This window comes from Euprymna scolopes, chromosome 9 (assembly GCF_053919585.1).
Source record: "Euprymna scolopes isolate OS-2025 chromosome 9, ASM5391958v1, whole genome shotgun sequence".
Lineage (NCBI taxonomy): Eukaryota > Metazoa > Mollusca > Cephalopoda > Sepiida > Sepiolidae > Euprymna > Euprymna scolopes.
Genome location: NC_136490.1, coordinates 82,899,961 through 82,924,416, shown reverse-complemented (window position 1 = coordinate 82,924,416; position 24,456 = coordinate 82,899,961). Strand labels below are relative to the sequence as shown.

Genomic DNA, 24,456 nt, shown 5'->3' with positions numbered 1-24,456 from the left:
ACTTCTGAGTTGTTTTTAATAGTTTATTATTCTAGATTCTTACCAATGGTATAAAAATTGGTGAAATTCATTTTTTTCACTTCAGAGAGGTCAGTCTCTTATTTTTTCGGTCAGGGTTTGGTTGGTTGTTTTTCTCCATTTTCAAACTTTAAGTAGTGGTAGCAAAGCAGCAACACTTTCTTTTAAGGAATAGACCATGGCTGGGTTTTTAAGCCTCTTATTTCTTGTTGCTAAATATGATGGGGTTGGAGGGCAAGACCTCTGGTATCAAGGCCTGATGGCTGACTCTGGTTGGAGTCATGGCTGGAGTGTCATTTCCAGAGACTAGAAGGTTTACACCATTGTTTGCCTCTTCCCACCTGGTGTACAAGCAAGTTAAGAGGTCTTTTTTATCCTGGGTGCCGACCTGCCAGTATGTGTTTATTCTTTTCATATTTTTATATATGATGGCTCATTGTCAACAGCTTTTTTTTTTATTCAAGTTTAACTAATAAAGAGGGTCCCCACCCCGTCTGCAACCTGTAGGAATGTGCCTAAGGAAACATTTTCAAATATTTGGTGAGTTTACTTCTAATGAAAAATATCCTCATGTCAGTCTCTGACAAACCTCTTTACAGACCAAGAATACCTGAGGATAGTGTTTAGTAAGCATTCAAGTTCTCTTTAGATGACATTGTGTCTCTTGAATCTGTTTTATCAAAACAAAAAATAATTAGTTTCAACATGGAACATAATCATAATACTTGGAGAGGTACAACGATATACCAAGATTTTAGCCGAAAAAATGCAGATTTCATGAAATATTAACCGGGCGAAATATAGAATAGCATATTAATGTCAAAAGTACAAACTTATTAGTAGAAATCTAGTCAAATTACTATTTTTGCCAACGGAGCTGAATCCGTACCTCATCAATTTGAAGTGATCCATTACACCTCACCTTAGAAAGTAAATTAATATATCAGTAATGTTTTGATCTTAATTTTTGTTGATGTTTTCCAGTTTTTTTCTTCATTGGAGATGAGACAGCTTTATCATAAAAAGAATCAGCAAGTCAACCAGCAGCATTCTCCAAAGCTGGTAACTCCAGAATGGAAAGTATAGGAAGAATTTTGAGTTGGAAGAAAATAGAAGAAAACGGAGTTGACCTACTATGCACTACTTATCCTACAAATAGAAACTTTTTGTTTTTCAATTTTTAGATGTTTTTTAGGGTGGCATCATAGATATTCTTAAGGTAGCATCTGATTAAGCTTGTACTACAAATAAAGTGGATTTTTGGCATTCCGTAACATAACAAAAAATTATACAGATAAAAATAGAATGTTTCTGTATATACACAGGAATCCTTTTTTTTCTTTCTTTTTTTTTAGCATAGGCATCATCACTTATCAAGGCCAAGAGACCGCTCGAGGATAAGGGTTAAAGAGTGTACAGTAGTCAATTGGACAATATGGTAATTGTTAGTAAAGAAAATTTGGTAAATTTGTTAACTTAAGTGGAACGGCTCAAGAATTTGACTGAATGGGACTTGAAGACAACCATATTGTAGTCAGCTGGAAAGCAGAAAAACGGAAGACAGTTTCACAGGCATGCAGTTCTAAGAAAGAAACTTTGTTCATAGAATCTACGTTTAGGTTTAGGCACAGATAAAGAGTGGGAAGAATTATTGATAGTGTTTTCAGCTAGACGAGTGTTTCTTGTGAAAGTTTGGCAAGGAGGGGGGGGGAACATAGATTGAAGCTCAGTCAAGCACTTGCCATGAAAGTAATGATAAAGAGACACTCGCAACATCTCTTCTGTGAGAAAGAGATTGCAAGGAAGAAAAAAGGACATCTCCTACGAGGCTACAAAGTCTATTTTGAACTCTATCAAGACAGGATAAGTTCTTTCCAGCAGCTCCTGCCCAGATGTGGCAACAGTACTCCATCCTTGGGCATACCTGACTCTTATATAGATAGAGAATTGCATCAGCAGTGAGATATCTACTGGATCGATAGAAGGATCCCACCATTTTTCCAGCGATCTTGGCAATGGATTTGATGTACGTGTTCCATTTTAGATTGGGAGTAAAGGTCAAGCCAGAAACTTGCCAAAACATGAGGCCTCCCGAAGACAAGAGCCATTCATTTCAATTGATGCCAGATGTGGATCAGAGCATTGATGATGTAAAGATAAAAGCTTGGTTTTAGATGCATTAAAAGTAACCAGCCACTTTTTAGTCGTGTGTAAGCGACTTTATAAGTCGGTCTGTCGGTCGGTCTGTCCGTAACACTTTTGTGCTTGGCCTTTTTGGTTAAGATCAAAGGTCTGTTGTTAATACATGCTGTTCTTAGCTTTTCAAGCTTTTCTTAGCCAAAAGGCCACGATAACAGATACTACAAGCAAAGACCATATGTGGGGACAATCCCACATATAAGACCTTGGTCAATGTAGGGGCAACCCTTCATACCAATTGTCACTATCCAGCTCCCTTACTCCCCGGGGAGTTGGTCCCCATTTCCCTTACACTCCTCACATTAAAAATCAGCCTTGTGTCTAATTTGCTCGGTGGGGAGCAAATAAACACCCTTTTCTTAGCCTTTTGGCAAAGTTCAAAGTGTAGTATCTGTTCTCCGCCACTTGACCCCCGGGTTAAGTTCAAAGTGTCACTTTTGTCACTTTTGTGACATACTAACATTTGTTAGTGGGACCGACCCCCTTTTTGGGGAGTCAGGAACTACTTTGCTCCCCCCAGGACCGACGCCATTGTGTGGTAGTCTGGACCCGAAACCGATCCCTTCTTTGGGAGTTTGCTCTTTTCGGGACTGACAACATTTTCTTTGGTAGACGCGACCTGGTCGGGTTAGCTTTAGTTTGTTGGATACTTCATTTCCTCCTCTCCTCTGAGGTTGAAATGGTCTATTCTCTCCTCTCTTAATTGCCTGAGCAGCACTCTGACCTGCCAGGCCTAAACTTTGTCTTCCGTCACTGCTCTCCCAGTGGATTGAGCAGACCGGGTTCACTTTCTCGCTTCATTGAGGTTGTTTGTGGGTAGAGTGACGTGGGTAGGGCAAGTGTTTCATTTTTGCTCCCCTCTCTGGGCAGAGACGTCTATCCCCTCTCTCTCTTAATTGCGACGCGGCACTCTGACCCGCTAGCATCCACTGCATCTTCCTTCGCTGCTCTCCCCCTTGTGGGGGGATCTGAGCTGACTAATTCGACATCTCCGTCAAGGGAGGTCAAACCACTTTTTCTTCTGATCTCACCCACTCCCCCCCCCATTTCCCGGCTGACGAGGGAACGAAGCTCAAACTTGGTGGTACCCACCCAGCGACACTGGTTCCACCTCAATACTCGTCGGTCAGAGCAAACACTCCCATTCAGGCTCCCCAAGAGGACCAAGACGAAATGGAAGACACCGGAAAAACGGCTGACGAGGGAATGAGGCACCTGGCAGGTGGTACACACACAGTGACACCTGTTCCACCTCAGTCCTTGCCGGCTGGAGAAGACCTCACCACTCCTGCTCCCCAAGAGGACAACCTCCCGGCAGAAGAGCAAAAAGAAACTGGAGACGAGGAGACTAAAAACGCCACTGATGGACACCACCGGTCTCCCAACCCCTCTCCGGTCACCAAACACCAGCTCCCCAAGAGGACAAATCCCAGACACCAGAAATGGAGGAAGACGAGGATGGTGTTGCCCGCAGAACCAGAGCTCTGTTTAGAGACACCCTAGCATCGCTCAAAATTCTCGGGGGTGGGGGGAATACAGAGCACCTTCACCGCCCAAAGCCTCCCTAAACATGCCAACTCCACCCAAAGTCCTAAAAGGCAACCCTCCGACGACCAAGCCTGCGGAGAAGAAACCCACTCCACAATCCTTGGGCAAAACCAAGGGATGGGGCCAGAGATTGGGCCACAACCAATGCACGACACCCCAGGAGGACTGACCAAGCTTACCCCCAAACAAGGCAACTAAACAGCAGCAGCCACAGCAGCAGAAAAAGAAAGAAACAGCGGCCACTCCTTGTCCCGGTTCGTCCAACGCCAAACAGGATGGAACAGTGACATGGGGCCCACAGAACCAGGAGCAGATGACAATTGAAGAGTATAGGGAGCTCTTCAACTTCACTTACAAGGCCGTCACGGATGGGATTAATATCCAACTCCTTCTGGGACAAATCGAAGAGCTGGAGAAGAGAATTCTCTCCTTGGTCACCTCCGACCTTAAGACCAGGAGCTTAACAGGTGTCGACAAAGTCAACATGGTGGAACTCCTCATTGGACTGAACATACAGCTACGTATGCAGGAGAAGTTTCGCCATGTGGGACATGCTGCTCCCCAGTCAAGAAGAGGCAAAAAGACTGGCCAAGACCGACCACAGAACCAGAAATATTCGGCTCCAGCCGTTATATTTGAACAAAAGAATCGCTTCGGTCTCAGTCTTAAATGTCCCATGCTACATGACAGGAAGGGAGCTCGGGGCCATAATGAGCCAGTACGGCGACATGGAAGTTGTCGTCCTATCCCGTGGTCAACGTGATGACTGGGGATTACAAAGTCCGAATGGTCCTGGACAAGGTTGAATTCGATACCCTTCCAGCCATGCTCAAATTTGGGGACAGGACCATGACACTGATCATGCAGGGGAGAAGGCCGCATTGCTGGAATTGTCAGCAAATGGGACACCTGGCAAAGGACTGTCCTAAAAAACAACCAGCCAGAGCCCCGGGAAAAGCCCCCACCAAAGCACCGGCCAAAACTCCAGCAGAAGCCCAAGCCTCAACACAAATCACAGCCCCAGCCACAGAAGCAGGTTGGGTGACGGTCACTAAGAAAGGCAGAGCCAACAAAAACCTGCCCAAGCCAATATCACACCCGACATCACACTGATGGAAACGCAGGCATCCTCTTCCTCTAACAAAAGGAAGCTCCAAGATTCCGAGGAAGAGATTGTGTCGGACGGAGTAGAGGCGACCACAGACACAGAGGAAATAGCTACAGCAACAGTCACCAAAAAGACAAGCAAGAGGAGGAAGAGCAGGAAGACTTAAAGGAGACACCCCCACCCAAAAAGACAATAGTAAAACAACAGAAGCTGAACTCCCCCACCCCCAATCAGCCAGTAGAACCAACCGCCTCCTGCCCAAGCTCCTCCAGAACAGTTTCACGTAACCTATCCCCAGATAGGGTAGACACCAACCCCCAAAAACCTACACCCCCAACTCCTGTCACTCCTACCACACTCCTCCTCCTCCTCCTCCTCCTCCCCCCGTCCAAGGAAAAACCTACGCCACCAGTCCGCACAGAGCAGATGAAAAAACTCCCTTTCCTATCAGAGGAAAGGATTTGCGAACTGGGCCCTCTGCAACCAATACCTGACCTCAAAGGCCAGCAGAAGGTCCGGTACAACAAATTAAGAAACTTTGTGTATGTTGGCAGTGACAACGTCGCCGACCCAACCAAATTCAAGAACGTTCCCTTGTTGACCACTTTCATTAGGGTCAACAAGGATGCTAGGACTGAAGCTCCCTGGGCTATGATAGATGCAGCAAAGGATGCTATCCCAGGCCAGCAGCTGGTGGATAGGGAGCATCTCTCACTGAACAATATCATATACAAATGCGAGGGAAGAATCCCTGTTTATGCTCACCCCTCCTTTTACAGGGCACTCAAACTCACTTTCTGCTTGGACATGGGAGGCGTGGCCAAGGATGGATTACCCTCGCCAGACTTGCTCACTGGAAGCCTTGGACAGGCCTGCCACATCCTCACCTCCGAGGATTTCAAGCCCATGTGTGACACTGAATAAGGTAGGTGACCATGTCTTTAAACTTGGCTACTTATAATGTGAGGGGCTTCAGATGTCGAAGCAAGGCCACACGCGTGCTGAGAGATCTGGTGTCCCTCAAGGTAGATATTACCGCTATACAGGAGACCCACTTTATTTGTGACGGAGATTGTCAGGTGCTGGTGAGCGACTACGATGTTTACTCAGCATATGGCAATACTTATAGTCGTGGAATCTCCTTGCTAGTAAATCATACCCTACCAGTGTCGGTGAATGTTATTCACATGGACGAGGACGGGTGGACGATTGTCGTCAATGTTGCCGTTAATAGCAGTGTGTTTTGGATAGTCGCAGTTTATGCGCCTAATTCTGCTGTGGAGAGGGCTTCCTTCTTTCAACGGGTGGAGGGCTTTATAGATGATCTGGAGAGGGTAGTCTTAATGGGTGATTGGAATGCTATCCTTGATCCCAAGATAGATAAGGTCGGGGGAACTAGCGGGTCGTTGTTGTGTAACAGCAGTCGGTCTGACCTGATGGCTTCATGCAACCTGGTCGACAGATTCCGCATGGATCACTCGGGGCGGGAGATGTGGACATGGCATCCTAATGTACTTTCCCATCCAAGTACTTACTTGGATCAGATGTTAGTTAGAAGAGGCAATGTAGACTTCCTATCTTGCCCCACGTTCCACTTTTTAGGATACTCGGACCATAAACTAGTTATGGCCCATTTGAACTTGAGCTCTAGGCCTAAACTGGCCGGATACTGGAAGTTCAACAGCACCTTGTTGGAGCTGGAGGACTACCAGTTGAAGGTTACATAGTTAATCCAGCGGGCATTAGTGGGGGCGATTACTGGGAGTAAGTGGTGAGTTAGTCTCAAAGCTAAGATTAGATGCTTCTCGGTCCAGTACAGCCAACGTCTCGCGTTAGATAAGGCTAAGACCAAGAAGTGTATAGAGAATAGGCTGACCTGGGCGGTGGAGGAGGGGGGCCCTAGAGATAGCACTAGCTAAACAAGACCTCAACCGTTTGACTAGTGAGCGGTACGAGGGCCAGATAGTTAGGGCTAGATTAATGAAAGTCTCGAATGAGGCTGTTAACATTGACGCTGTTGAGCGTAAGGCGCGGCTCGGGTGGCTACATTAAAAAAGTAAACAACCTCGAAGGGCACACCTTCGTTTCAACGCAGGAGATCTGCAAGGGGTTTTGGGAGCATCTATTGGAGCGCTTCACCCAACTACTCAGACTCAGGGTCGAAGAGTTTGGCAGATATTTGGACGACTTGCCCCGCCTCATGGCAGCTCAAGCGGCTAGCTGTGATGGTCTTGTCGCGGAACATGAGATCATTACTGCATTGAAGCAGGTCGGCTGCAACAAGTACCCTATGAATTCTACTTGAGGCTGTCCCCCTATTCTGAAGGATATGTTCAACCATTGGTTTGTCCAGGGTTCCATCCCGGGGCAGGTGACCAAGGGAGTTGTTGAGGAAAGGTCAACGGCATGGTGGGGAGGAAGATTTAGATGATTTCAGGCCCTCGACTCTGCTTAACATAGAGTTAAAGATTTTGGCCAAGGTTTTTGCGAATCGCTTGCAGGTTGTCATCACTGACTTGATCGAACCAGACCAGAGCTATGCTGTGAAGGGGAGATCAATACAGGACAATCTTCACTTGATCCGCACGATCATAGAGGGGACAGAAGACGACGCTAAGGCCGCACTGATCAGTTTGGATCAATCCAAGGCTTTTGATAGGGTGGACCATCGGTTCCTGGGATCTGTGCTAGAGGCCGCCGGATTTAATCCGGACTTCCGCAAGTGGATCTTTGTACTGTATGACAGGCCGACGGTAGTGGTGCAGATCAATGGTAAGCTGTCGGAGTCATTCGCCATCTCTCGATCGGTGCGACAAGGTTGTCCACTGTCGCCTCTGTTGTATGTCCTGGCGTTGGAACCCCTCCTTCGCAAGTTAAGGGACAAGGCAACTACACCAGTCATGTGCGGGATACCCCCCCCCATTGAGGCACACTAGCCAGGGATTCCGCGTTCGCCGATGACGTCACCGTGTTCGTGTCTTGTCCCACGGACATTCAAGCGGTTACTGAGGCGCTCACTCGATATGAAGAAGTTACAGGGGCCATCTTCAATCGCAGTAAGTCGGCTGGACCGGAGTAAATTCGCTTCTGGGCATCTTTAGTTGGACCAACAGCCCGGTTCGGATCATCGGTGTGTGGTTCGGACCGGTTCTCCAGCTGGAGAAAAACTGGTCGGAAGTAGAGACCAAGGTCAAATCCACTGTCAAGACTTGGGTTCGAAGAAAATTGTTCTTGAAGGGTTGTGCTACATACGTCTCCCACTCATCCTTTACCGTCTGTCTGTACTTCCCCTCCCTGCAAAACAATGAATCAGCTTACAGAAGCACCTTGACTCATTCTTGTGGAACGAGGGTAAGCATTATGTTTGCAGAGATGTCTGTGTTCGAAATCCGAGCGAGGGAGGTTTGAGACAGCCCGATCTTCTGCGACACAAGCATGCAGAAAAGTTGGCCTTCCTGAGACGTTCCATGGGTCATTGCAGTTGGAAGCTCATTTTCCAATCTCACACCCGACCCCTTGGTTAAAGTTTGGCGGAGACCAAGGGGGGAACAAACACTCTATGCCAAATGCCGGTCCGCACTTAGAGTGTTGCCGGGGACCAGTGTCCCGAACAATCTAGGAACAGGCTTTATCGGGAACTAGTGGGGCGTAGCAAAAAGAAATCGTTAGTGGAGCAGATGGGGATGTCGTTGGAGGAAGTCATTTCCCAGTGGAATTGGACACCAGGATGGGACTTTCTTACCAACTCGGAATTTTCCCTCACCTCACGACTTGCCCGGAACGCACTGCCCCTCTTTGACGAACTCTACTTGCACAAAGAATAGACCCAGGTCTATTGCCTGTGCTGCGACGAAGATATGAGGGAAACAATCGGTCGTGCTTTTTTCCACTGCAGCAGGCTTAAGACACTCTTCGGGTACGTCAACGAGGTAATGGCTCACATCGATGCCAAGCGCCTGTTTGAACTTGACGTGTCTTATTTTGTGGAGAACATTGATCCGCCACTGCCTAGGGAGAAAAGAATTTTTTTCTGGCGATCCTAGCAGTAGCGAGAATGGTCATATGGATCACATGCCTCAAGCGAGTCCGCAAAGGGATATCTGTTCTGGATCAGGATCTGATCGTCTACTTTAAACATCTGCTTAAAGTAAAGATCAGATGCGATTGGAAGAGGTTGCCTCAAGTTGTCTTTGACAGGAGGTGGGTGCATAACACTAGCTTGTGCATCCGACGAGGCACCAAGTTTGAATTTGTGTTACCACCATAGGTATGGCACACACGGTACTGGGTCCCACGGAACCCATCCCGCTAGGTTAGCAATAGAAAATTAAAGAGACTCTTGACTGGTGGCACAAATGAGATCCGGTCCTCCGATTGTTTGTTCTGGCACTAGAGAACCTTCCGAGGCTACCCTACCATTACACCCCCCCCACATCTTTTGTTTTGGCACCCCTGGTCCACCCTTACTCGGAGGTCGCCTTCTACCTTCCCCCTACCCCTTGTTTCTTGATGCTTTAATTATTTTTTCCCCCAATACCCGATAAGAATCCACCCCAATCCCCACTAGGGATCTCCCCGCTTGTTTTCGGTGCCCCGGAAAACAGTAGGTGATCTAACAACTTAGATTAGCTCAGGGAGGGACCTTACTAACAATGCACTAGGCAATTTTATTTGATCATTTTTTCTAGGTTGTTTTCCCCACTCCCCAACACGAAGTATTTGTTACAAAATTAAGAACTTTTATTTTTCAATGAATTGAACTTATTTCACACACACACACACACACACACGCATTTATGTTTAAAAAAAAATGCACACACACACACACAAAAAAAAAAGGTGTAAATATATGCTTTTGGCTAAAACACTGGGAATTCATTAGTTAGCTTTAGATTCCACAGAGTTAATGAAGTATTGTGGTAAATGTTGCCAGTCCAGAGTTAGTCTGCAAAGATTCCAATTTTTACTTTAGTTACAAAGACCCTGCAACACTCCCCTCCCCAGATCTTATAAGGCCTTGTGCCTAAATTTGTTTTGTCTTTTGGAGATTTTACTTTTTAAAATTTTTTAGTTTTATATTGAAATTTTTTAATTGTAATTTTTTCTTTAAACAGAATAAATTAAATATGAAGATCAAAGTGTAGTATCTGTTCTTGCTGTACTTATGTTTGTAACTTTGTGATATAAAGTGGGGATCACTTTCTGTATTAATTTAATGTAAAATGATCACCCACTTTACAACCAGTCAGTCTCAAAGCCATTCAAGTCATTCTCCAGATCATTCAAGTTGTTTTTGAAGGATTCCAGTTATTTTTTAAGCATTCAAGTCATTTTTAAGGTCATTCAATTCATCCTTAATTTCATTAAAGTCATTCTAAGTCATTTACTTTTTATTTATTTAAGTCATTTCAGCCGATTTTTCGGTCATTTTAGTTTATCTTTAAGAATTTCATGTCAATCCTACATTCACACATTCGTTCATTACACGAGAGCGTACGACTAATGGCTATCGGCCTTGTTTCCTCATTGTACCACGTACTCAAGATCAGAGGAGAGAGAATCTGAGAGAACTTGGTCGTTTACAGTCTTAGATGTGCTACCATCTATGGTAGTGTCGTCAGCATAAATGTCTATGAATGATGTAAGGATGTGATTTGGAAGATCATTAATGTAGATCAGGAAGAGAGTTGGACCCCTGAGGGACACCAGCATTAATACTGTGAGTTTCTGATTTCTGCCCATCAACTACTACTCTTATGAATCTATCAGAGAGAAATGATTTAATAATTGAGAAGATATTTCCAGCTATGGTATAGCTGGAGATCTTGTGAAGTAAACCTTTATGCCATACCCTATCAAAGGCCTTTGATATGTCAAGAGTAATTGCTCTAGAAAAGAAGCCTCCATCGAGAGATTTGCTAATCCCATGAGATATAACTGTAAGCATATCTACTGTAGATCTAGCAGAATGGAAACCATATTGTGTGTCACTAAGAAGGTTATTTTGCTGAGATGGTGGATTACTTCTCTATTTAACGCAGATTCCAGCAACTTAGGAGACTTATTGGCTTGTACTGAGAGGGAGATGACTGATCACCTGAATTCTTAAATACAGGGCATACTGATGAGATTTTCCAGGGTGATGGGAAGCAATTCTCCTTAAGACAACGTTTAAACAGTTTTGTAAGTATGGGCGCTAGTTCTAGTTGAAGTTTTTGGAGTACTATAATTGGAATACCGTCAAGGCCGATTGCTTTACTGGAATCAAGGTTTTTGATTAGCTTGGCAACATCATATACAAATATTTGTATATCATACCTAAATAAAAATAATTAGAAAATCCTGTCAGCTGATTCTTTCACAAAAAATATGTGCATCTGAAACTGAATTAAGGCAGTTGGCTCATAAAAGAAGTTAACAAGCGGAGAAAATATTGAGTATTCCCAAGAAGAGTGTTTGGCTGCTTGTTTCAACAAAATTGAAAGTTGAGCTTCAAGTCACGTGAATGTGATCTACAAGTACACTGATTTTGGCCACTTCCAATCATGGAATTTGTGAAAATACATTATGTGGTGTGCATTCCTGCCTTCACAGTTGAGCATGAAATTTGTTGAGTTCATCCATTTTCCATGGATCAGCTACTCTTGTTATAAAAGGAAGTTTATTAAATACGACAGAATTTTATTTTTCATTTTCTTTTTATATTGATTCCACACTTTAGTGTTAGAATATATAATGAACAAATTTTGTTTTATTTCTCCAAAATGTAAATATGCAATATCTTTCCAAATTACCATAATGTTCAAAATCAAAGTTCATATTGGAATGAACCATAAACATGTTTTTGTGTGTATCAACTCTGCAGGAGTTGGCCAAAAAGAAAAAATGATTTTAATAATTTTATTGCCTTTATCTTTTTTCTCCTCAAATCTATGAATAAATATTTTACTTTTACCAAATAAGTTTAACATAGTTTGGAATATGTTCCCAGAACTAAGCACTCAATTTGCAAATGTTTGATGAAAATTAATTGATATCTACTTTTCTGACAAATGTGAAAACGATCAAAGCCAACAAAGTTTGGTCAATAGTAAAACATGAAGAATGATTTTGGGGGGGTCGAATGTCAATGTCATTACAGAAATGATGTGTACATGTGTAATAACAAGTTTCTATATTCCCATTTTTGATGCAAACATTTTTGGGATAACCTTTGCCACAGCCACGAAAATAACTGCGAAGTTCTCCAGTTTCTGAAAAGCAAACAAGAGAAATAACAAAATTAAAATTTCAAGGATCTGTAACAAATTTAGAAATATAATGTTTGGTACATTTAATATTATAAAAAATGATACTCTCTAATTTAGAAAAATGAAGGCAATAATTTCTTTAAACTTTCAATACAAATGTTTCAGTTTGGGCCAAATTTTAGATAGTTATCTCCCTTGGATGTATTCTCTGGCAAATGGAACAAAATTTAAAATGTATTCTATTCCATTTGTGGAAAATTAGTTCTGAGACATCTATAACCCTATGGGCTGCATCGCTCGTCGCCTGGAGCAAAGTTGGACCGCACCTTAAAGATAACCCCACTCCTGACGGCTCGGGGTTACATTTTTAGAAATAAATAAAATAAAAAACCTGTTAAATAAAATTCAATAACTTTCTGTCTGGACCCTTCAAGTTTCCATCGATTTTTAATCTTCTTCAAAACTTTTTGAGAGCATTTAACTCTCCAACTCCTTGCGAATTAAAAGTCTTTAAACTGGCGAAAACTTATTCATAACTCCTTGTCATGGCTTGATTATTTAGTTTTTATCTTTGCCTTCATCTTTTCATCGTCTAGTGGTTAGGACTTAATATCTATGCCAGACTTTCGCTGGTTGCTGGAACTCATCGCTTTTTTACTTGAACACACAAATGCATAACTCTAAGTTCATGTGAGTTCATTTCTTTTATGAGTAAAATTTTCTCATAAGTTCATTTCTTGTGATGAGTAAACTACTTCTGATGAGTTCATTTCTTTTTGATGAGTTCATTTCTTATGATGAGTAAACTTCTTTTGATGAGTTCATTTCTTTTGATGAGTCAACTTCGTTTTTTTGAGTTCATTTCTTTTGACGAGTTCACTTTTGATGAGTTCATTTCTTTTGATGAGTTTTTTCTTTTGATGAGGCAACTTCTTTTGATGCATCAACTTCTTTTGATGCATCAACTTCTTTTGATGAGTCATCTTCTTTTGATGACTTCACTTCATTTGATGACTTCACTTCTTTTGATGACTTCATTTCTTTTGATGAATCAACTTCTTTTGATGAGTTCACTTGTTTTGATGAGTTCGTTTCTTTTGATGAGTTTTTCTTTTTATGAGTCTTTTGATGAGTTCATTTCTTGATGAGTTTATTTCTTGATGCGTTTATTTCTTGATGCGTTTATTTCTTGATGCGTTTATTTCTTGATGAGTTTATTTCTTGATGAGTTCATTTCTTGATGAGTTCATTTCTTGATGAGTTTATTTCTTGATGAGTATTTCTTGATGAGTTTATTTCTTGATGAGTTTATTTCTTGATGAGTTTATTTCTTGATGAGTTTATTTCTTGATGAGTTTATTTCTTGATGCGTTTATTTCTTGATGAGTTCATTTCTTGATGAGTTTATTTCTTGATGAGTTTATTTCTTGATGAGTTTATTTCTTGATGCGTTTATTTCTTGATGAGTTTATTTCTTGATGAGTTCATTTCTTTTGATGAGTTCATTTCTTTTGATGAGTTCATTTCTGTTGATGAATCAATTTCTTTTGATGAGTTCATTTCTTTTGATGAGTTCATTTCTTTTGATGAGTTCATTTCTTTTGATGAGTTCATTTCTTTTGATGAGTTCATTTCTGTTGATGAATCAATTTCTTTTGATGAGTTCATTTCTTTTGATGAGTTCATTTCTTTTGATGAGTTCATTTCTTTTGATGAGTTCATTTCTTTTGATGAGTTCATTTCTTTTGATGAGTTCATTTCTGTTGATGAATCAATTTCTTTTGATGAGTTCATTTCTTTTGATGAGTTCATTTCTTTTGATGAGTTCATTTCTTTTGATGAGTTCATTTCTTTTGATGAGTTCATTTCTTTTGATGTGTTAATTTCTTTTGATAAGTTCATTTCTTTTGATGAGTTCATTTCTTTTGATGAGTTCATTTCTTTTGATGTGTTCATTTCTTTTGATGAGTTCATTTCTTTTGATGAATCAATTTCTTTTGATGAGTTCATTTCTTTTGATGAGTTCATTTCTTTTGATGTGTTCATTTCTGTTGATGAATAAATTTCTTTTGATGAGTTCATTTCTTTTGATGAGTTCATTTCTTTTGATGAGTTCATTTCTTTTGATGAGTTCATTTCTTTTGATGAGTTCATTTCTGTTGATGAATCAATTTCTTTTGATGAGTTCATTTCTTTTGATGAGTTCATTTCTTTTGATGAGTTCATTTCTTTTGATGAGTTCATTTCTGTTGATGAATCAATTTCTTTTGATGAGTTCATTTCTGTTGATGAGTTCATTTCTTTTGATGAGTTCATTTCTTTTGATGAGTTCATTTCTTTTGATGAGTTCATTTCTTTTGATGAGTTCATTTCTTTTGATGAGTTCATTTCTTTTGATGAGTTCATTTCTTTTGATGAGTTCATTTCTTTTGATGAGTTCATTTCTGTTGATGAATCAATTTCTTTTGATGAGTTCATTTCTTTTGATGAGTTCATTTCTTTTGATGAGTTCATTTCTTTTGATGAGTTCATTTCTTTTGATGAATCAATTTCTTTTGATGAGTTCATTTCTTTTGATGAGTTCATTTCTTTTGATGAGTTCATTTCTTTTGATGAGTTCATTTCTGTTGATGAATCAATTTCTTTTGATGAGTTCATTTCTTTTGATGAGTTCATTTCTTTTGATGAGTTCATTTCTTTTGATGAGTTCATTTCTTTTGATGAGTTCATTTCTTTTGATGAGTTCATTTCTGTTGATGAATCAATTTCTTTTGATGAGTTCATTTCTGTTGATGAGTTCATTTCTTTTGATGAGTTCATTTCTTTTGATGAGTTCATTTCTTTTGATGAGTTCATTTCTTTTGATGAGTTCATTTCTTTTGATGAGTTCATTTCTTTTGATAAGTTCATTTCTTTTGATGAGTTCATTTCTTTTGATGAGTTCATTTCTGTTGATGAGTTCATTTCTTTTGATGAGTTCATTTCTTTTGATGAGTTCATTTCTGTTGATGAGTTCATTTCTTTTGATGAGTTCATTTCTTTTGATAAGTTCATTTCTTTTGATGAGTTCATTTCTTTTGATGAGTTCATTTCTTTTGATGAGTTCATTTCTTTTGATGAGTTCATTTCTTTTGATGAGTTCATTTCTTTTGATGAGTTCATTTCTTTTGATGAGTTCATTTCTTTTGATGAGTTCATTTCTGTTGATGAATCAATTTCTTTTGATGAGTTCATTTCTGTTGATAAATCAATTTCTTTTGATGAGTTCATTTCTGTTGATGAGTTCATTTCTTTTGATGAGTTCATTTCTTTTGATAAGTTCATTTCTTTTGATGAGTTCATTTCTTTTGATGAGTTCATTTCTTTTGATGAGTTCATTTCTGTTGATGAGTTCATTTCTTTTGATGAGTTCATTTCTTTTGATGAGTTCATTTCTGTTGATGAATCAATTTCTTTTGATGAGTTCATTTCTGTTGATGAATCAATTTCTTTTGATGAGTTCATTTCTGTTGATGAGTTCATTTCTTTTGATGAGTTCATTTCTTTTGATAAGTTCATTTCTTTTGATGAGTTCATTTCTTTTGATGAGTTCATTTCTTTTGATGGGTTCATTTCTTTTGATGAGTTCATTTCTTTTGATGAGTTCATTTCTTTTGATGAGTTCATTTCTTTTGATGAGTTCATTTCTTTTGATGAGTTCATTTCTTTTGATGAGTTCATTTCCGTTGATGAATCAATTTCTTTTGATGAGTTCATTTCTGTTGATGAATCAATTTCTTTTGATGAGTTCATTTCTGTTGATGAGTTCATTTCTTTTGATGAGTTCATTTCTTTTGATAAGTTCATTTCTTTTGATGAGTTCATTTCTTTTGATGAGTTCATTTCTTTTGATGAGTTCATTTCTTTTGATGAGTTCATTTCTTTTGATGAGTTCATTTCTTTTGATGAGTTCATTTCTTTTGATGAGTTCATTTCTTTTGATGAGTTCATTTCTTTTGATGAGTTCATTTCTGTTGATGAGTTCATTTCTTTTGATGAGTTCATTTCTTTTGATGAGTTCATTTCTTTTGATAAGTTCATTTCTTTTCATGAGTTCATTTCTTTTGATGAGTTCATTTCTTTTGATGAGTTCATTTCTTTTGATGAGTTCATTTCTTTTGATGAGTTCATTTCTTTTGATGAGTTCATTTCTTTTGATGAGTTCATTTCTTTTGATGAGTTCATTTCTTTTGATGAGTTCATTTCTTTTGATGAGTTTATTTCTTTTGATGAGTTCATTTCTTTTGATGAGTTCATTTCTGTTGATGAATCAATTTCTTTTGATGAGTTCATTTCTGTTGATGAGTTCATTTCTTTTGATGAGTTCATTTCTTTTGATGAGTTCATTTCTTTTGATGAGTTCATTTCTTTTGATGAGTTCATTTCTTTTGATGAGTTCATTTCTTTTGATGAGTTCATTTCTTTTTATGAGTTCATTTCTTTTGATGAGTTCATTTCTGTTGATGAATCAATTTCTTTTGATGAGTTCATTTCTTTTGATGAGTTCATTTCTTTGATGAGTTCATTTCTTTTGATGAGTTCATTTCTTTTGATGAATCAATTTCTTTTGATGAGTTCATTTCTTTTGATGAGTTCATTTCTTTTGATGAGTTCATTTCTGTTGATGAATCAATTTCTTTTGATGAGTTCATTTCTTTTGATGAGTTCATTTCTTTTGATGAGTTCATTTCTTTTGATGAGTTCATTTCTTTTGATGAGTTCATTTCTTTTGATGAGTTCATTTCTTTTGATGACTTCATTTCTGTTGATGAGTTCATTTCTTTTGATGAGTTCATTTCTTTTGATGAGTTCATTTCTTTTGATGAGTTCATTTCTTTTGATGAGTTCATTTCTTTTGATGAGTTCATTTCTTTTGATGAGTTCATTTCTTTTGATGAGTTCATTTCTTTTGATGAGTTCATTTCTGTTGATGAATCAATTTCTTTTGATGAGTTCATTTCTGTTGATGAGTTCATTTCTTTTGATGAGTTCATTTCTTTTGATGAGTTCATTTCTTTTGATGAGTTCATTTCTTTTGATGAGTTCATTTCTTTTGATGAGTTCATTTCTTTTGATGAGTTCATTTCTTTTGATGAGTTCATTTCTTTTGATGAGTTCATTTCTGTTGATGAATCAATTTCTTTTGATGAGTTCATTTCTTTTGATGAGTTCATTTCTTTTGATGAGTTCATTTCTTTTGATGAGTTCATTTCTTTTGATGAGTTCATTTCTTTTGATAAGTTCATTTCTTTTGATGAGTTCATTTCTTTTGATGAGTTCATTTCTGTTGATGAGTTCATTTCTTTTGATGAGTTCATTTCTTTTGATGAGTTCATTTCTGTTGATGAGTTCATTTCTTTTGATGAGTTCATTTCTTTTGATAAGTTCATTTCTTTTGATGAGTTCATTTCTTTTGATGAGTTCATTTCTTTTGATGAGTTCATTTCTTTTGATGAGTTCATTTCTTTTGATGAGTTCATTTCTGTTGATGAATCAATTTCTTTTGATGAGTTCATTTCTGTTGATGAGTTTATTTCTGTTGATGAGTTCATTTCTTTTGATGAGTTCATTTCTTTTGATGAGTTCATTTCTGTTGATAAGTTCATTTCTTTTGATGAGTTCATTTCTTTTGATGAGTTCATTTCTGTTGATGAGTTCATTTCTTTTGATGAGTTCATTTCTTTTGATGAGTTCATTTCTTTTGATGAGTTCATTTCTTTTGATGAGTTCATTTCTTTTGATGAGTTCATTTCTTTTGATGAGTTCATTTCTTTTGATGAGTTCATTTCTTTTGATGAGTTCATTTCTTTTGATGAGTTCATTTCTTTTGATGAGTTCATTTCTGTTGATGAATCAATTTCTTTTGATGAGTTCATTTCTTTTGATGAGTTCATTTCTTTTGATGAGTTCATTTCTTTTGATGAGTTCATTTCTTTTGATGAGTTCATTTCTTTTGATAAGTTCATTTCTTTTGATGAGTTCATTTCTTTTGATGAGTTCATTTCTGTTGATGAGTTCATTTCTTTTGATGAGTTCATTTCTTTTGATGAGTTCATTTCTGTTGATGAGTTCATTTCTTTTGATGAGTTCATTTCTTTTGATAAGTTCATTTCTTTTGATGAGTTCATTTCTTTTGATGAGTTCATTTCTTTTGATGAGTTCATTTCTTTTGATGAGTTCATTTCTTTTGATGAGTTCATTTCTGTTGATGAATCAATTTCTTTTGATGAGTTCATTTCTGTTGATGAGTTTATTTCTGTTGATGAGTTCATTTCTTTTGATGAGTTCATTTCTTTTGATGAGTTCATTTCTGTTGATAAGTTCATTTCTTTTGATGAGTTCATTTCTTTTGATGAGTTCATTTCTGTTGATGAGTTCATTTCTTTTGATGAGTTCATTTCTTTTGATGAGTTCATTTCTTTTGATGAGTTCATTTCTTTTGATGAGTTCATTTCTTTTGATGAGTTCATTTCTTTTGATGAGTTCATTTCTTTTGATGAGTTCATTTCTGTTGATGAGTTCATTTCTTTTGATGAGTTCATTTCTTTTGATGAGTTCATTTCTTTTGATGAGTTCATTTCTTTTGATGAGTTCATTTCTTTTGATGAGTTCATTTCTGTTGATGAATCAATTTCTTTTGATGAGTTCATTTCTTTTGATGAGTTCATTTCTTTTGATGAGTTCATTTCTTTTGATGAATCAATTTCTTTTGATGAGTTCATTTCTTTTGATGAGTTCATTTCTTTTGATGAGTTCATTTCTTTTGATGAGTTCATTTCTGTTGATGAATCAATTTCTTTTGATGAGTTCATTTCTTTTGATGAGTTCATTTCTTTTGATGAGTTCATTTCTTTTGATGAGTTCATTTCTTTTGATGAGTTCATTTCTTTTGATGAGTTCATTTCTTTTGATGAGTTCATTTCTGTTGATGAATCAATTTCTTTTGATGAGTTCATTTCTTTTGATGAGTTCATTTCTTTTGATGAGTTCATTTCTTTTGATGAGTTCATTTCTTTTGATGAGTTCATTTCTTTTGATGAGTTCATTTCTGTTGATGAGTTCATTTCTTTTGATGAGTTCATTTCTTTTGATGAGTTCATTTCTTTTGATGAGTTCATTTCTGTTGATGAGTTCATTTCTTTTGATGAGTTCATTTCTTTTGATGAGTTCATTTCTTTTGATGAGTTCATTTCTTTTGATGAGTTCATTTCTTTTGATGAGTTCATTTCTTTTGATGAGTTCATTTCTTTTGATGAGTTCATTTCTTTTGATGAGTTCATTTCTTTTGATGAGTTCATTTCTTTTGATGAGTTCATTTCTTTTGATGAGTTCATTTCTGATGATAAGTTCATTTCTGTTGATGAGTTTTTTCCTTTTTATGAGTTTTTTTCTTTTTATCGGTCAACTTCTTTTTATCAGTCAACTTCTTTTGATAAGTTCATTTCTTTTGATGTGTCAACGTCTTTTGATAAGTTCATTTCTTTTGATGTGTCAACGTCTTTTGATAAGTTCATTTCTTTTTATGTGTCAACGTCTTTTGATAAGTTCATTTCTTTTGATGTGTCAACGTCTTTTGATAAGTTAATTTCTTTTGATGTGTCAACGTCTTTTGATGAGTTCATTTCTTTTATGTGTCAACGTCTTTTGATGAGTTCATTTCTTTTGATGTGTCAACGTCTTTTGATGAGTTCATTTCTTTTGATGTGTCAACGTCTTTTGATAAGTTCATTTCTTTTGATGTGTCAACGTCTTTTGATAAGTTCATTTCTTTTGATGTGTCAACGTCTTTTGATAAGTTCATTTCTTTTGATGTGTCAACGTCTTTTGATAAGTTCATTTCTTTTGATGTGTCAACGTCTTTTGATAAGTTCATTTCTTTTGATGTGTCAACGTCTTTTGATGAGTTCATTTCTTTTGATGTGTCAACGTCTTTTGATGAGTTCATTTCTTTTGATGTGTCAACGTCTTTTGATGAGTTCATTTCTTTTGATGTGTCAACGTCTTTTGATGAGTTCATTTCTTTTGATGTGTCAACGTCTTTTGATGAGTTCATTTCTTTTGATGTGTCAACGTCTTTTGATAAGTTCATTTCTTTTGATGTGTCAACGTCTTTTGATGAGTTCATTTCTTTTGATGTGTCAACGTCTTTTGATAAGTTCATTTTTTTTGATGTGTCAACGTCTTTTGATAAGTTCATTTCTTTTGATGTGTCTACGTCTTTTGATGAGTTCATTTCTTTTGATGTGTCAACTTCTTTTGATAAGTTCATTTCTTTTGATGTGTCAACGTCTTTTGATGAGTTCATTTCTTTTGATGTGTCAACGTCTTTTGATGAGTTCATTTCTTTTGATGTGTCAACGTCTTTTGATAAGTTCATTTCTTTTGATGTGTCAACGTCTTTTGATGAGTTCATTTCTTTTGATGTGTCAACGTCTTTTGATAAGTTCATTTCTTTTGATGTGTCAACGTCTTTTGATGAGTTCATTTCTTTTGATGTGTCAACGTCTTTTGATGAGTTCATTACTTTTGATGTGTCAACGTCTTTTGATAAGTTCATTTCTTTTGATGTGTCAACGTCTTTTGATGAGTTCATTTCTTTTGATGTGTCAACTTCTTTTGATAAGTTCATTTCTTTTGATTTGTCAACGTCTTTTGATGAGTTCATTGCTTTTGATGTGTCAACGTCTTTTGATGAGTTCATTTCTTTTGATGTGTCAACTTCTTTTGATAAGTTCATTTCTTTTGATGTGTCAACGTCTTTTGATAAGTTCATTTCTTTTGATGTGTCAACGTCTTTTGATGAGTTCATTTCTTTTGATGTGTCAACGTCTTTTGATAAGTTCATTTCTTTTGATGTGTCAACGTCTTTTGATGAGTTCATTTCTTTTGATGTGTCAACGTCTTTTGATAAGTTCATTTCTTTTGATGTGTCAACGTCTTTTGATGAGTTCATTTCTTTTGATGTGTCAACGTCTTTTGATAAGTTCATTTCTTTTGATGTGTCAACGTCTTTTGATGAGTTCATTTCTTTTGATGTGTCAACGTCTTTTGATGAGTTCATTTCTTTTGATGTGTCAACGTCTTTTGATAAGTTCATTTCTTTTGATGTGTCAACGTCTTTTGATGAGTTCATTTCTTTTGATGTGTCAACTTCTTTTGATAAGTTCATTTCTTTTGATGTGTCAACGTCTTTTGATAAGTTCATTTCTTTTGATGTGTCAACGTCTTTTGATGAGTTCATTTCTTTTGATGTGTCAACGTCTTTTGATAAGTTCATTTCTTTTGATGTGTCAACGTCTTTTGATGAGTTCATTTCTTTTGATGTGTCAACTTCTTTTGATAAGTTCATTTCTTTTGATGTGTCAACGTCTTTTGATGAGTTCATTTCTTTTGATGTGTCAACGTCTTTTGATGAGTTCATTTCTTTTGATGTGTCAACTTCTTTTGATAAGTTCATTTCTTTTGATGTGTCAACGTCTTTTGATGAGTTCATTTCTTTTGATGTGTCAACTTCTTTTGATAAGTTCATTTCTTTTGATGTGTCAACGTCTTTTGATGAGTTCATTTCTTTTGATGTGTCAACGTCTTTTGATTAGTTCATTTCTTTTGATGTGTCAACGTCTTTTGATAAGTTCATTTCTTTTGATGTGTCAACGTCTTTTGATGAGTTCATTTCTTTTGATGTGTCAACTTCTTTTGATAAGTTCATTTCTTTTGATGTGTCAACGTCTTTTGATGAGTTCATTTCTTTTGATGTGTCCACGTCTTTTGATGAGTTCATTACTTTTGATGTGTCAACGTCTTTTGATAAGTTCATTTCTTTTGATGTGTCAACGTCTTTTGATGAGTTCATTTCTTTTGATGTGTCAACTTCTTTTGATAAGTTCATTTCTTTTGATGTGTCAACGTCTTTTGATGAGTTCATTTCTTTTGACGTGTCAACGTCTTTTGATGAGTTCATTTCTTTTGATGTGTCAACTTCTTTTGATAAGTTCATTTCTTTTGATGTGTCAACGTCTTTTGATAAGTTCATTTCTTTTGATGTGTCAACGTCTTTTGATGAGTTCATTTCTTTTGATGTGTCAACGTCTTTTGATAAGTTCATTTCTTTTGATGTGTCAACGTCTTTTGATAAGTTCATTTCTTTTGATGTGTCAACGTCTTTTGATAAGTTCATTTCTTTTGATGTGTCAACGTCTTTTGATGAGTTCATTTCTTTTGATGTGTCAACGTCTTTTGCTGAGTTCATTTCTTTTGATGTGTCAACGTCTTTTGATAAGTTCATTTCTTTTGATGTGTCAACGTCTTTTGATGAGTTCATTTCTTTTGATGTGTCAACGTCTTTTGATGAGTTCATTTCTTTTGATGTGTCAACGTCTTTTGATAAGTTCATTTCTTTTGATGTGTCAACGTCTTTTGATGAGTTCATTTCTTTTGATGTGTCAACTTCTTTTGATAAGTTCATTTCTTTTGATGTGTCAACGTCTTTTGATGAGTTCATTTCTTTTGATGTGTCAACGTCTTTTGATGAGTTCATTTCTTTTGATGTGTCAACGTCTTTTGATAAGTTCATTTCTTTTGATGTGTCAACGTCTTTTTATGAGTTCATTTCTTTTGATGTGTCAACGTCTTTTGATGAGTTCATTTCTTTTGATGTGTCAACGTCTTTTGATAAGTTCATTTCTTTTGATGTGTCAACGTCTTTTGATGAGTTCATTTCTTTTGATGTGTCAACTTCTTTTGATAAGTTCATTTCTTTTGATGTGTCAACGTCTTTTGATGAGTTCATTTCTTTTGATGTGTCAACGTCTTTTGATAAGTTCATTTCTTTTGATGTGTCAACGTCTTTTGATGAGTTCATTTCTTTTGATGTGTCAACTTCTTTTGATAAGTTCATTTCTTTTGATGTGTCAACGTCTTTTGATGAGTTCATTTCCTTTGATGTGTCAACGTCTTTTGATGAGTTCATTTCTTTTGATGTGTCAACGTCTTTTGATAAGTTCATTTCTTTTGATGTGTCAACGTCTTTTGATGAGTTCATTTCTTTTGATGTGTCAACGTCTTTTGATGAGTTCATTTCTTTTGATGTGTCAACTTCTTTTGATAAGTTCATTTCTTTTGATGTGTCAACGTCTTTTGATAAGTTCATTTCTTTTGATGTGTCAACGTCTTTTGATAAGTTCATTTCTTTTGATGTGTCAACGTCTTTTGATGAGTTCATTTCTTTTGATGTGTCAACGTCTTTTGATAAGTTCATTTCTTTTGATGTGTCAACGTCTTTTGATGAGTTCATTTCTTTTGATGTGTCAACTTCTTTTGATAAGTTCATTTCTTTTGATGTGTCAACGTCTTTTGATGAGTTCATTTCTTTTGATGTGTCAACGTCTTTTGATGAGTTCATTTCTTTTGATGTGTCAACTTCTTTTGATAAGTTCATTTCTTTTGATGTGTCAACGTCTTTTGATGAGTTCATTTCTTTTGATGTGTCAACTTCTTTTGATAAGTTCATTTCTTTTGATGTGTCAACGTCTTTTGATGAGTTCATTTCTTTTGATGTGTCAACGTCTTTTGATTAGTTCATTTCTTTTGATGTGTCAACGTCTTTTGATAAGTTCATTTCTTTTGATGTGTCAACGTCTTTTGATGAGTTCATTTCTTTTGATGTGTCAACGTCTTTTGCTGAGTTCATTTCTTTTGATGTGTCAACGTCTTTTGATAAGTTCATTTCTTTTGATGTGTCAACGTCTTTTGATGAGTTCATTTCTTTTGATGTGTCAACGTCTTTTGATGAGTTCATTTCTTTTGATGTGTCAACGTCTTTTGATAAGTTCATTTCTTTTGATGTGTCAACGTCTTTTGATGAGTTCATTTCTTTTGATGTGTCAACTTCTTTTGATAAGTTCATTTCTTTTGATGTGTCAACGTCTTTTGATGAGTTCATTTCTTTTGATGTGTCAACGTCTTTTGATGAGTTCATTTCTTTTGATGTGTCAACGTCTTTTGATAAGTTCATTTCTTTTGATGTGTCAACGTCTTTTTATGAGTTCATTTCTTTTGATGTGTCAACGTCTTTTGATGAGTTCATTTCTTTTGATGTGTCAACGTCTTTTGATAAGTTCATTTCTTTTGATGTGTCAACGTCTTTTGATGAGTTCATTTCTTTTGATGTGTCAACTTCTTTTGATAAGTTCATTTCTTTTGATGTGTCAACGTCTTTTGATGAGTTCATTTCTTTTGATGTGTCAACGTCTTTTGATAAGTTCATTTCTTTTGATGTGTCAACGTCTTTTGATG

General features: G+C 36.9%; 1 protein-coding gene across 1 annotated transcript in view; it reads right to left on the bottom strand.

The window, feature by feature from the left end:
• Nucleotides 1–11,610: 11,610 nt before the first annotated feature.
• LOC145284997 (uncharacterized) overlaps nucleotides 11,611–24,456 on the bottom strand; it is an 80,494-nt gene continuing 67,648 nt past the window's right edge. The window contains exon 3 of the mRNA XM_080134088.1: nucleotides 11,611–12,126. Within this exon, the coding sequence (XP_079990214.1) occupies nucleotides 11,900–12,126 (227 nt within the window). The 3' untranslated portion in view covers nucleotides 11,611–11,899. The remainder of the gene's footprint in view (nucleotides 12,127–24,456) is intronic.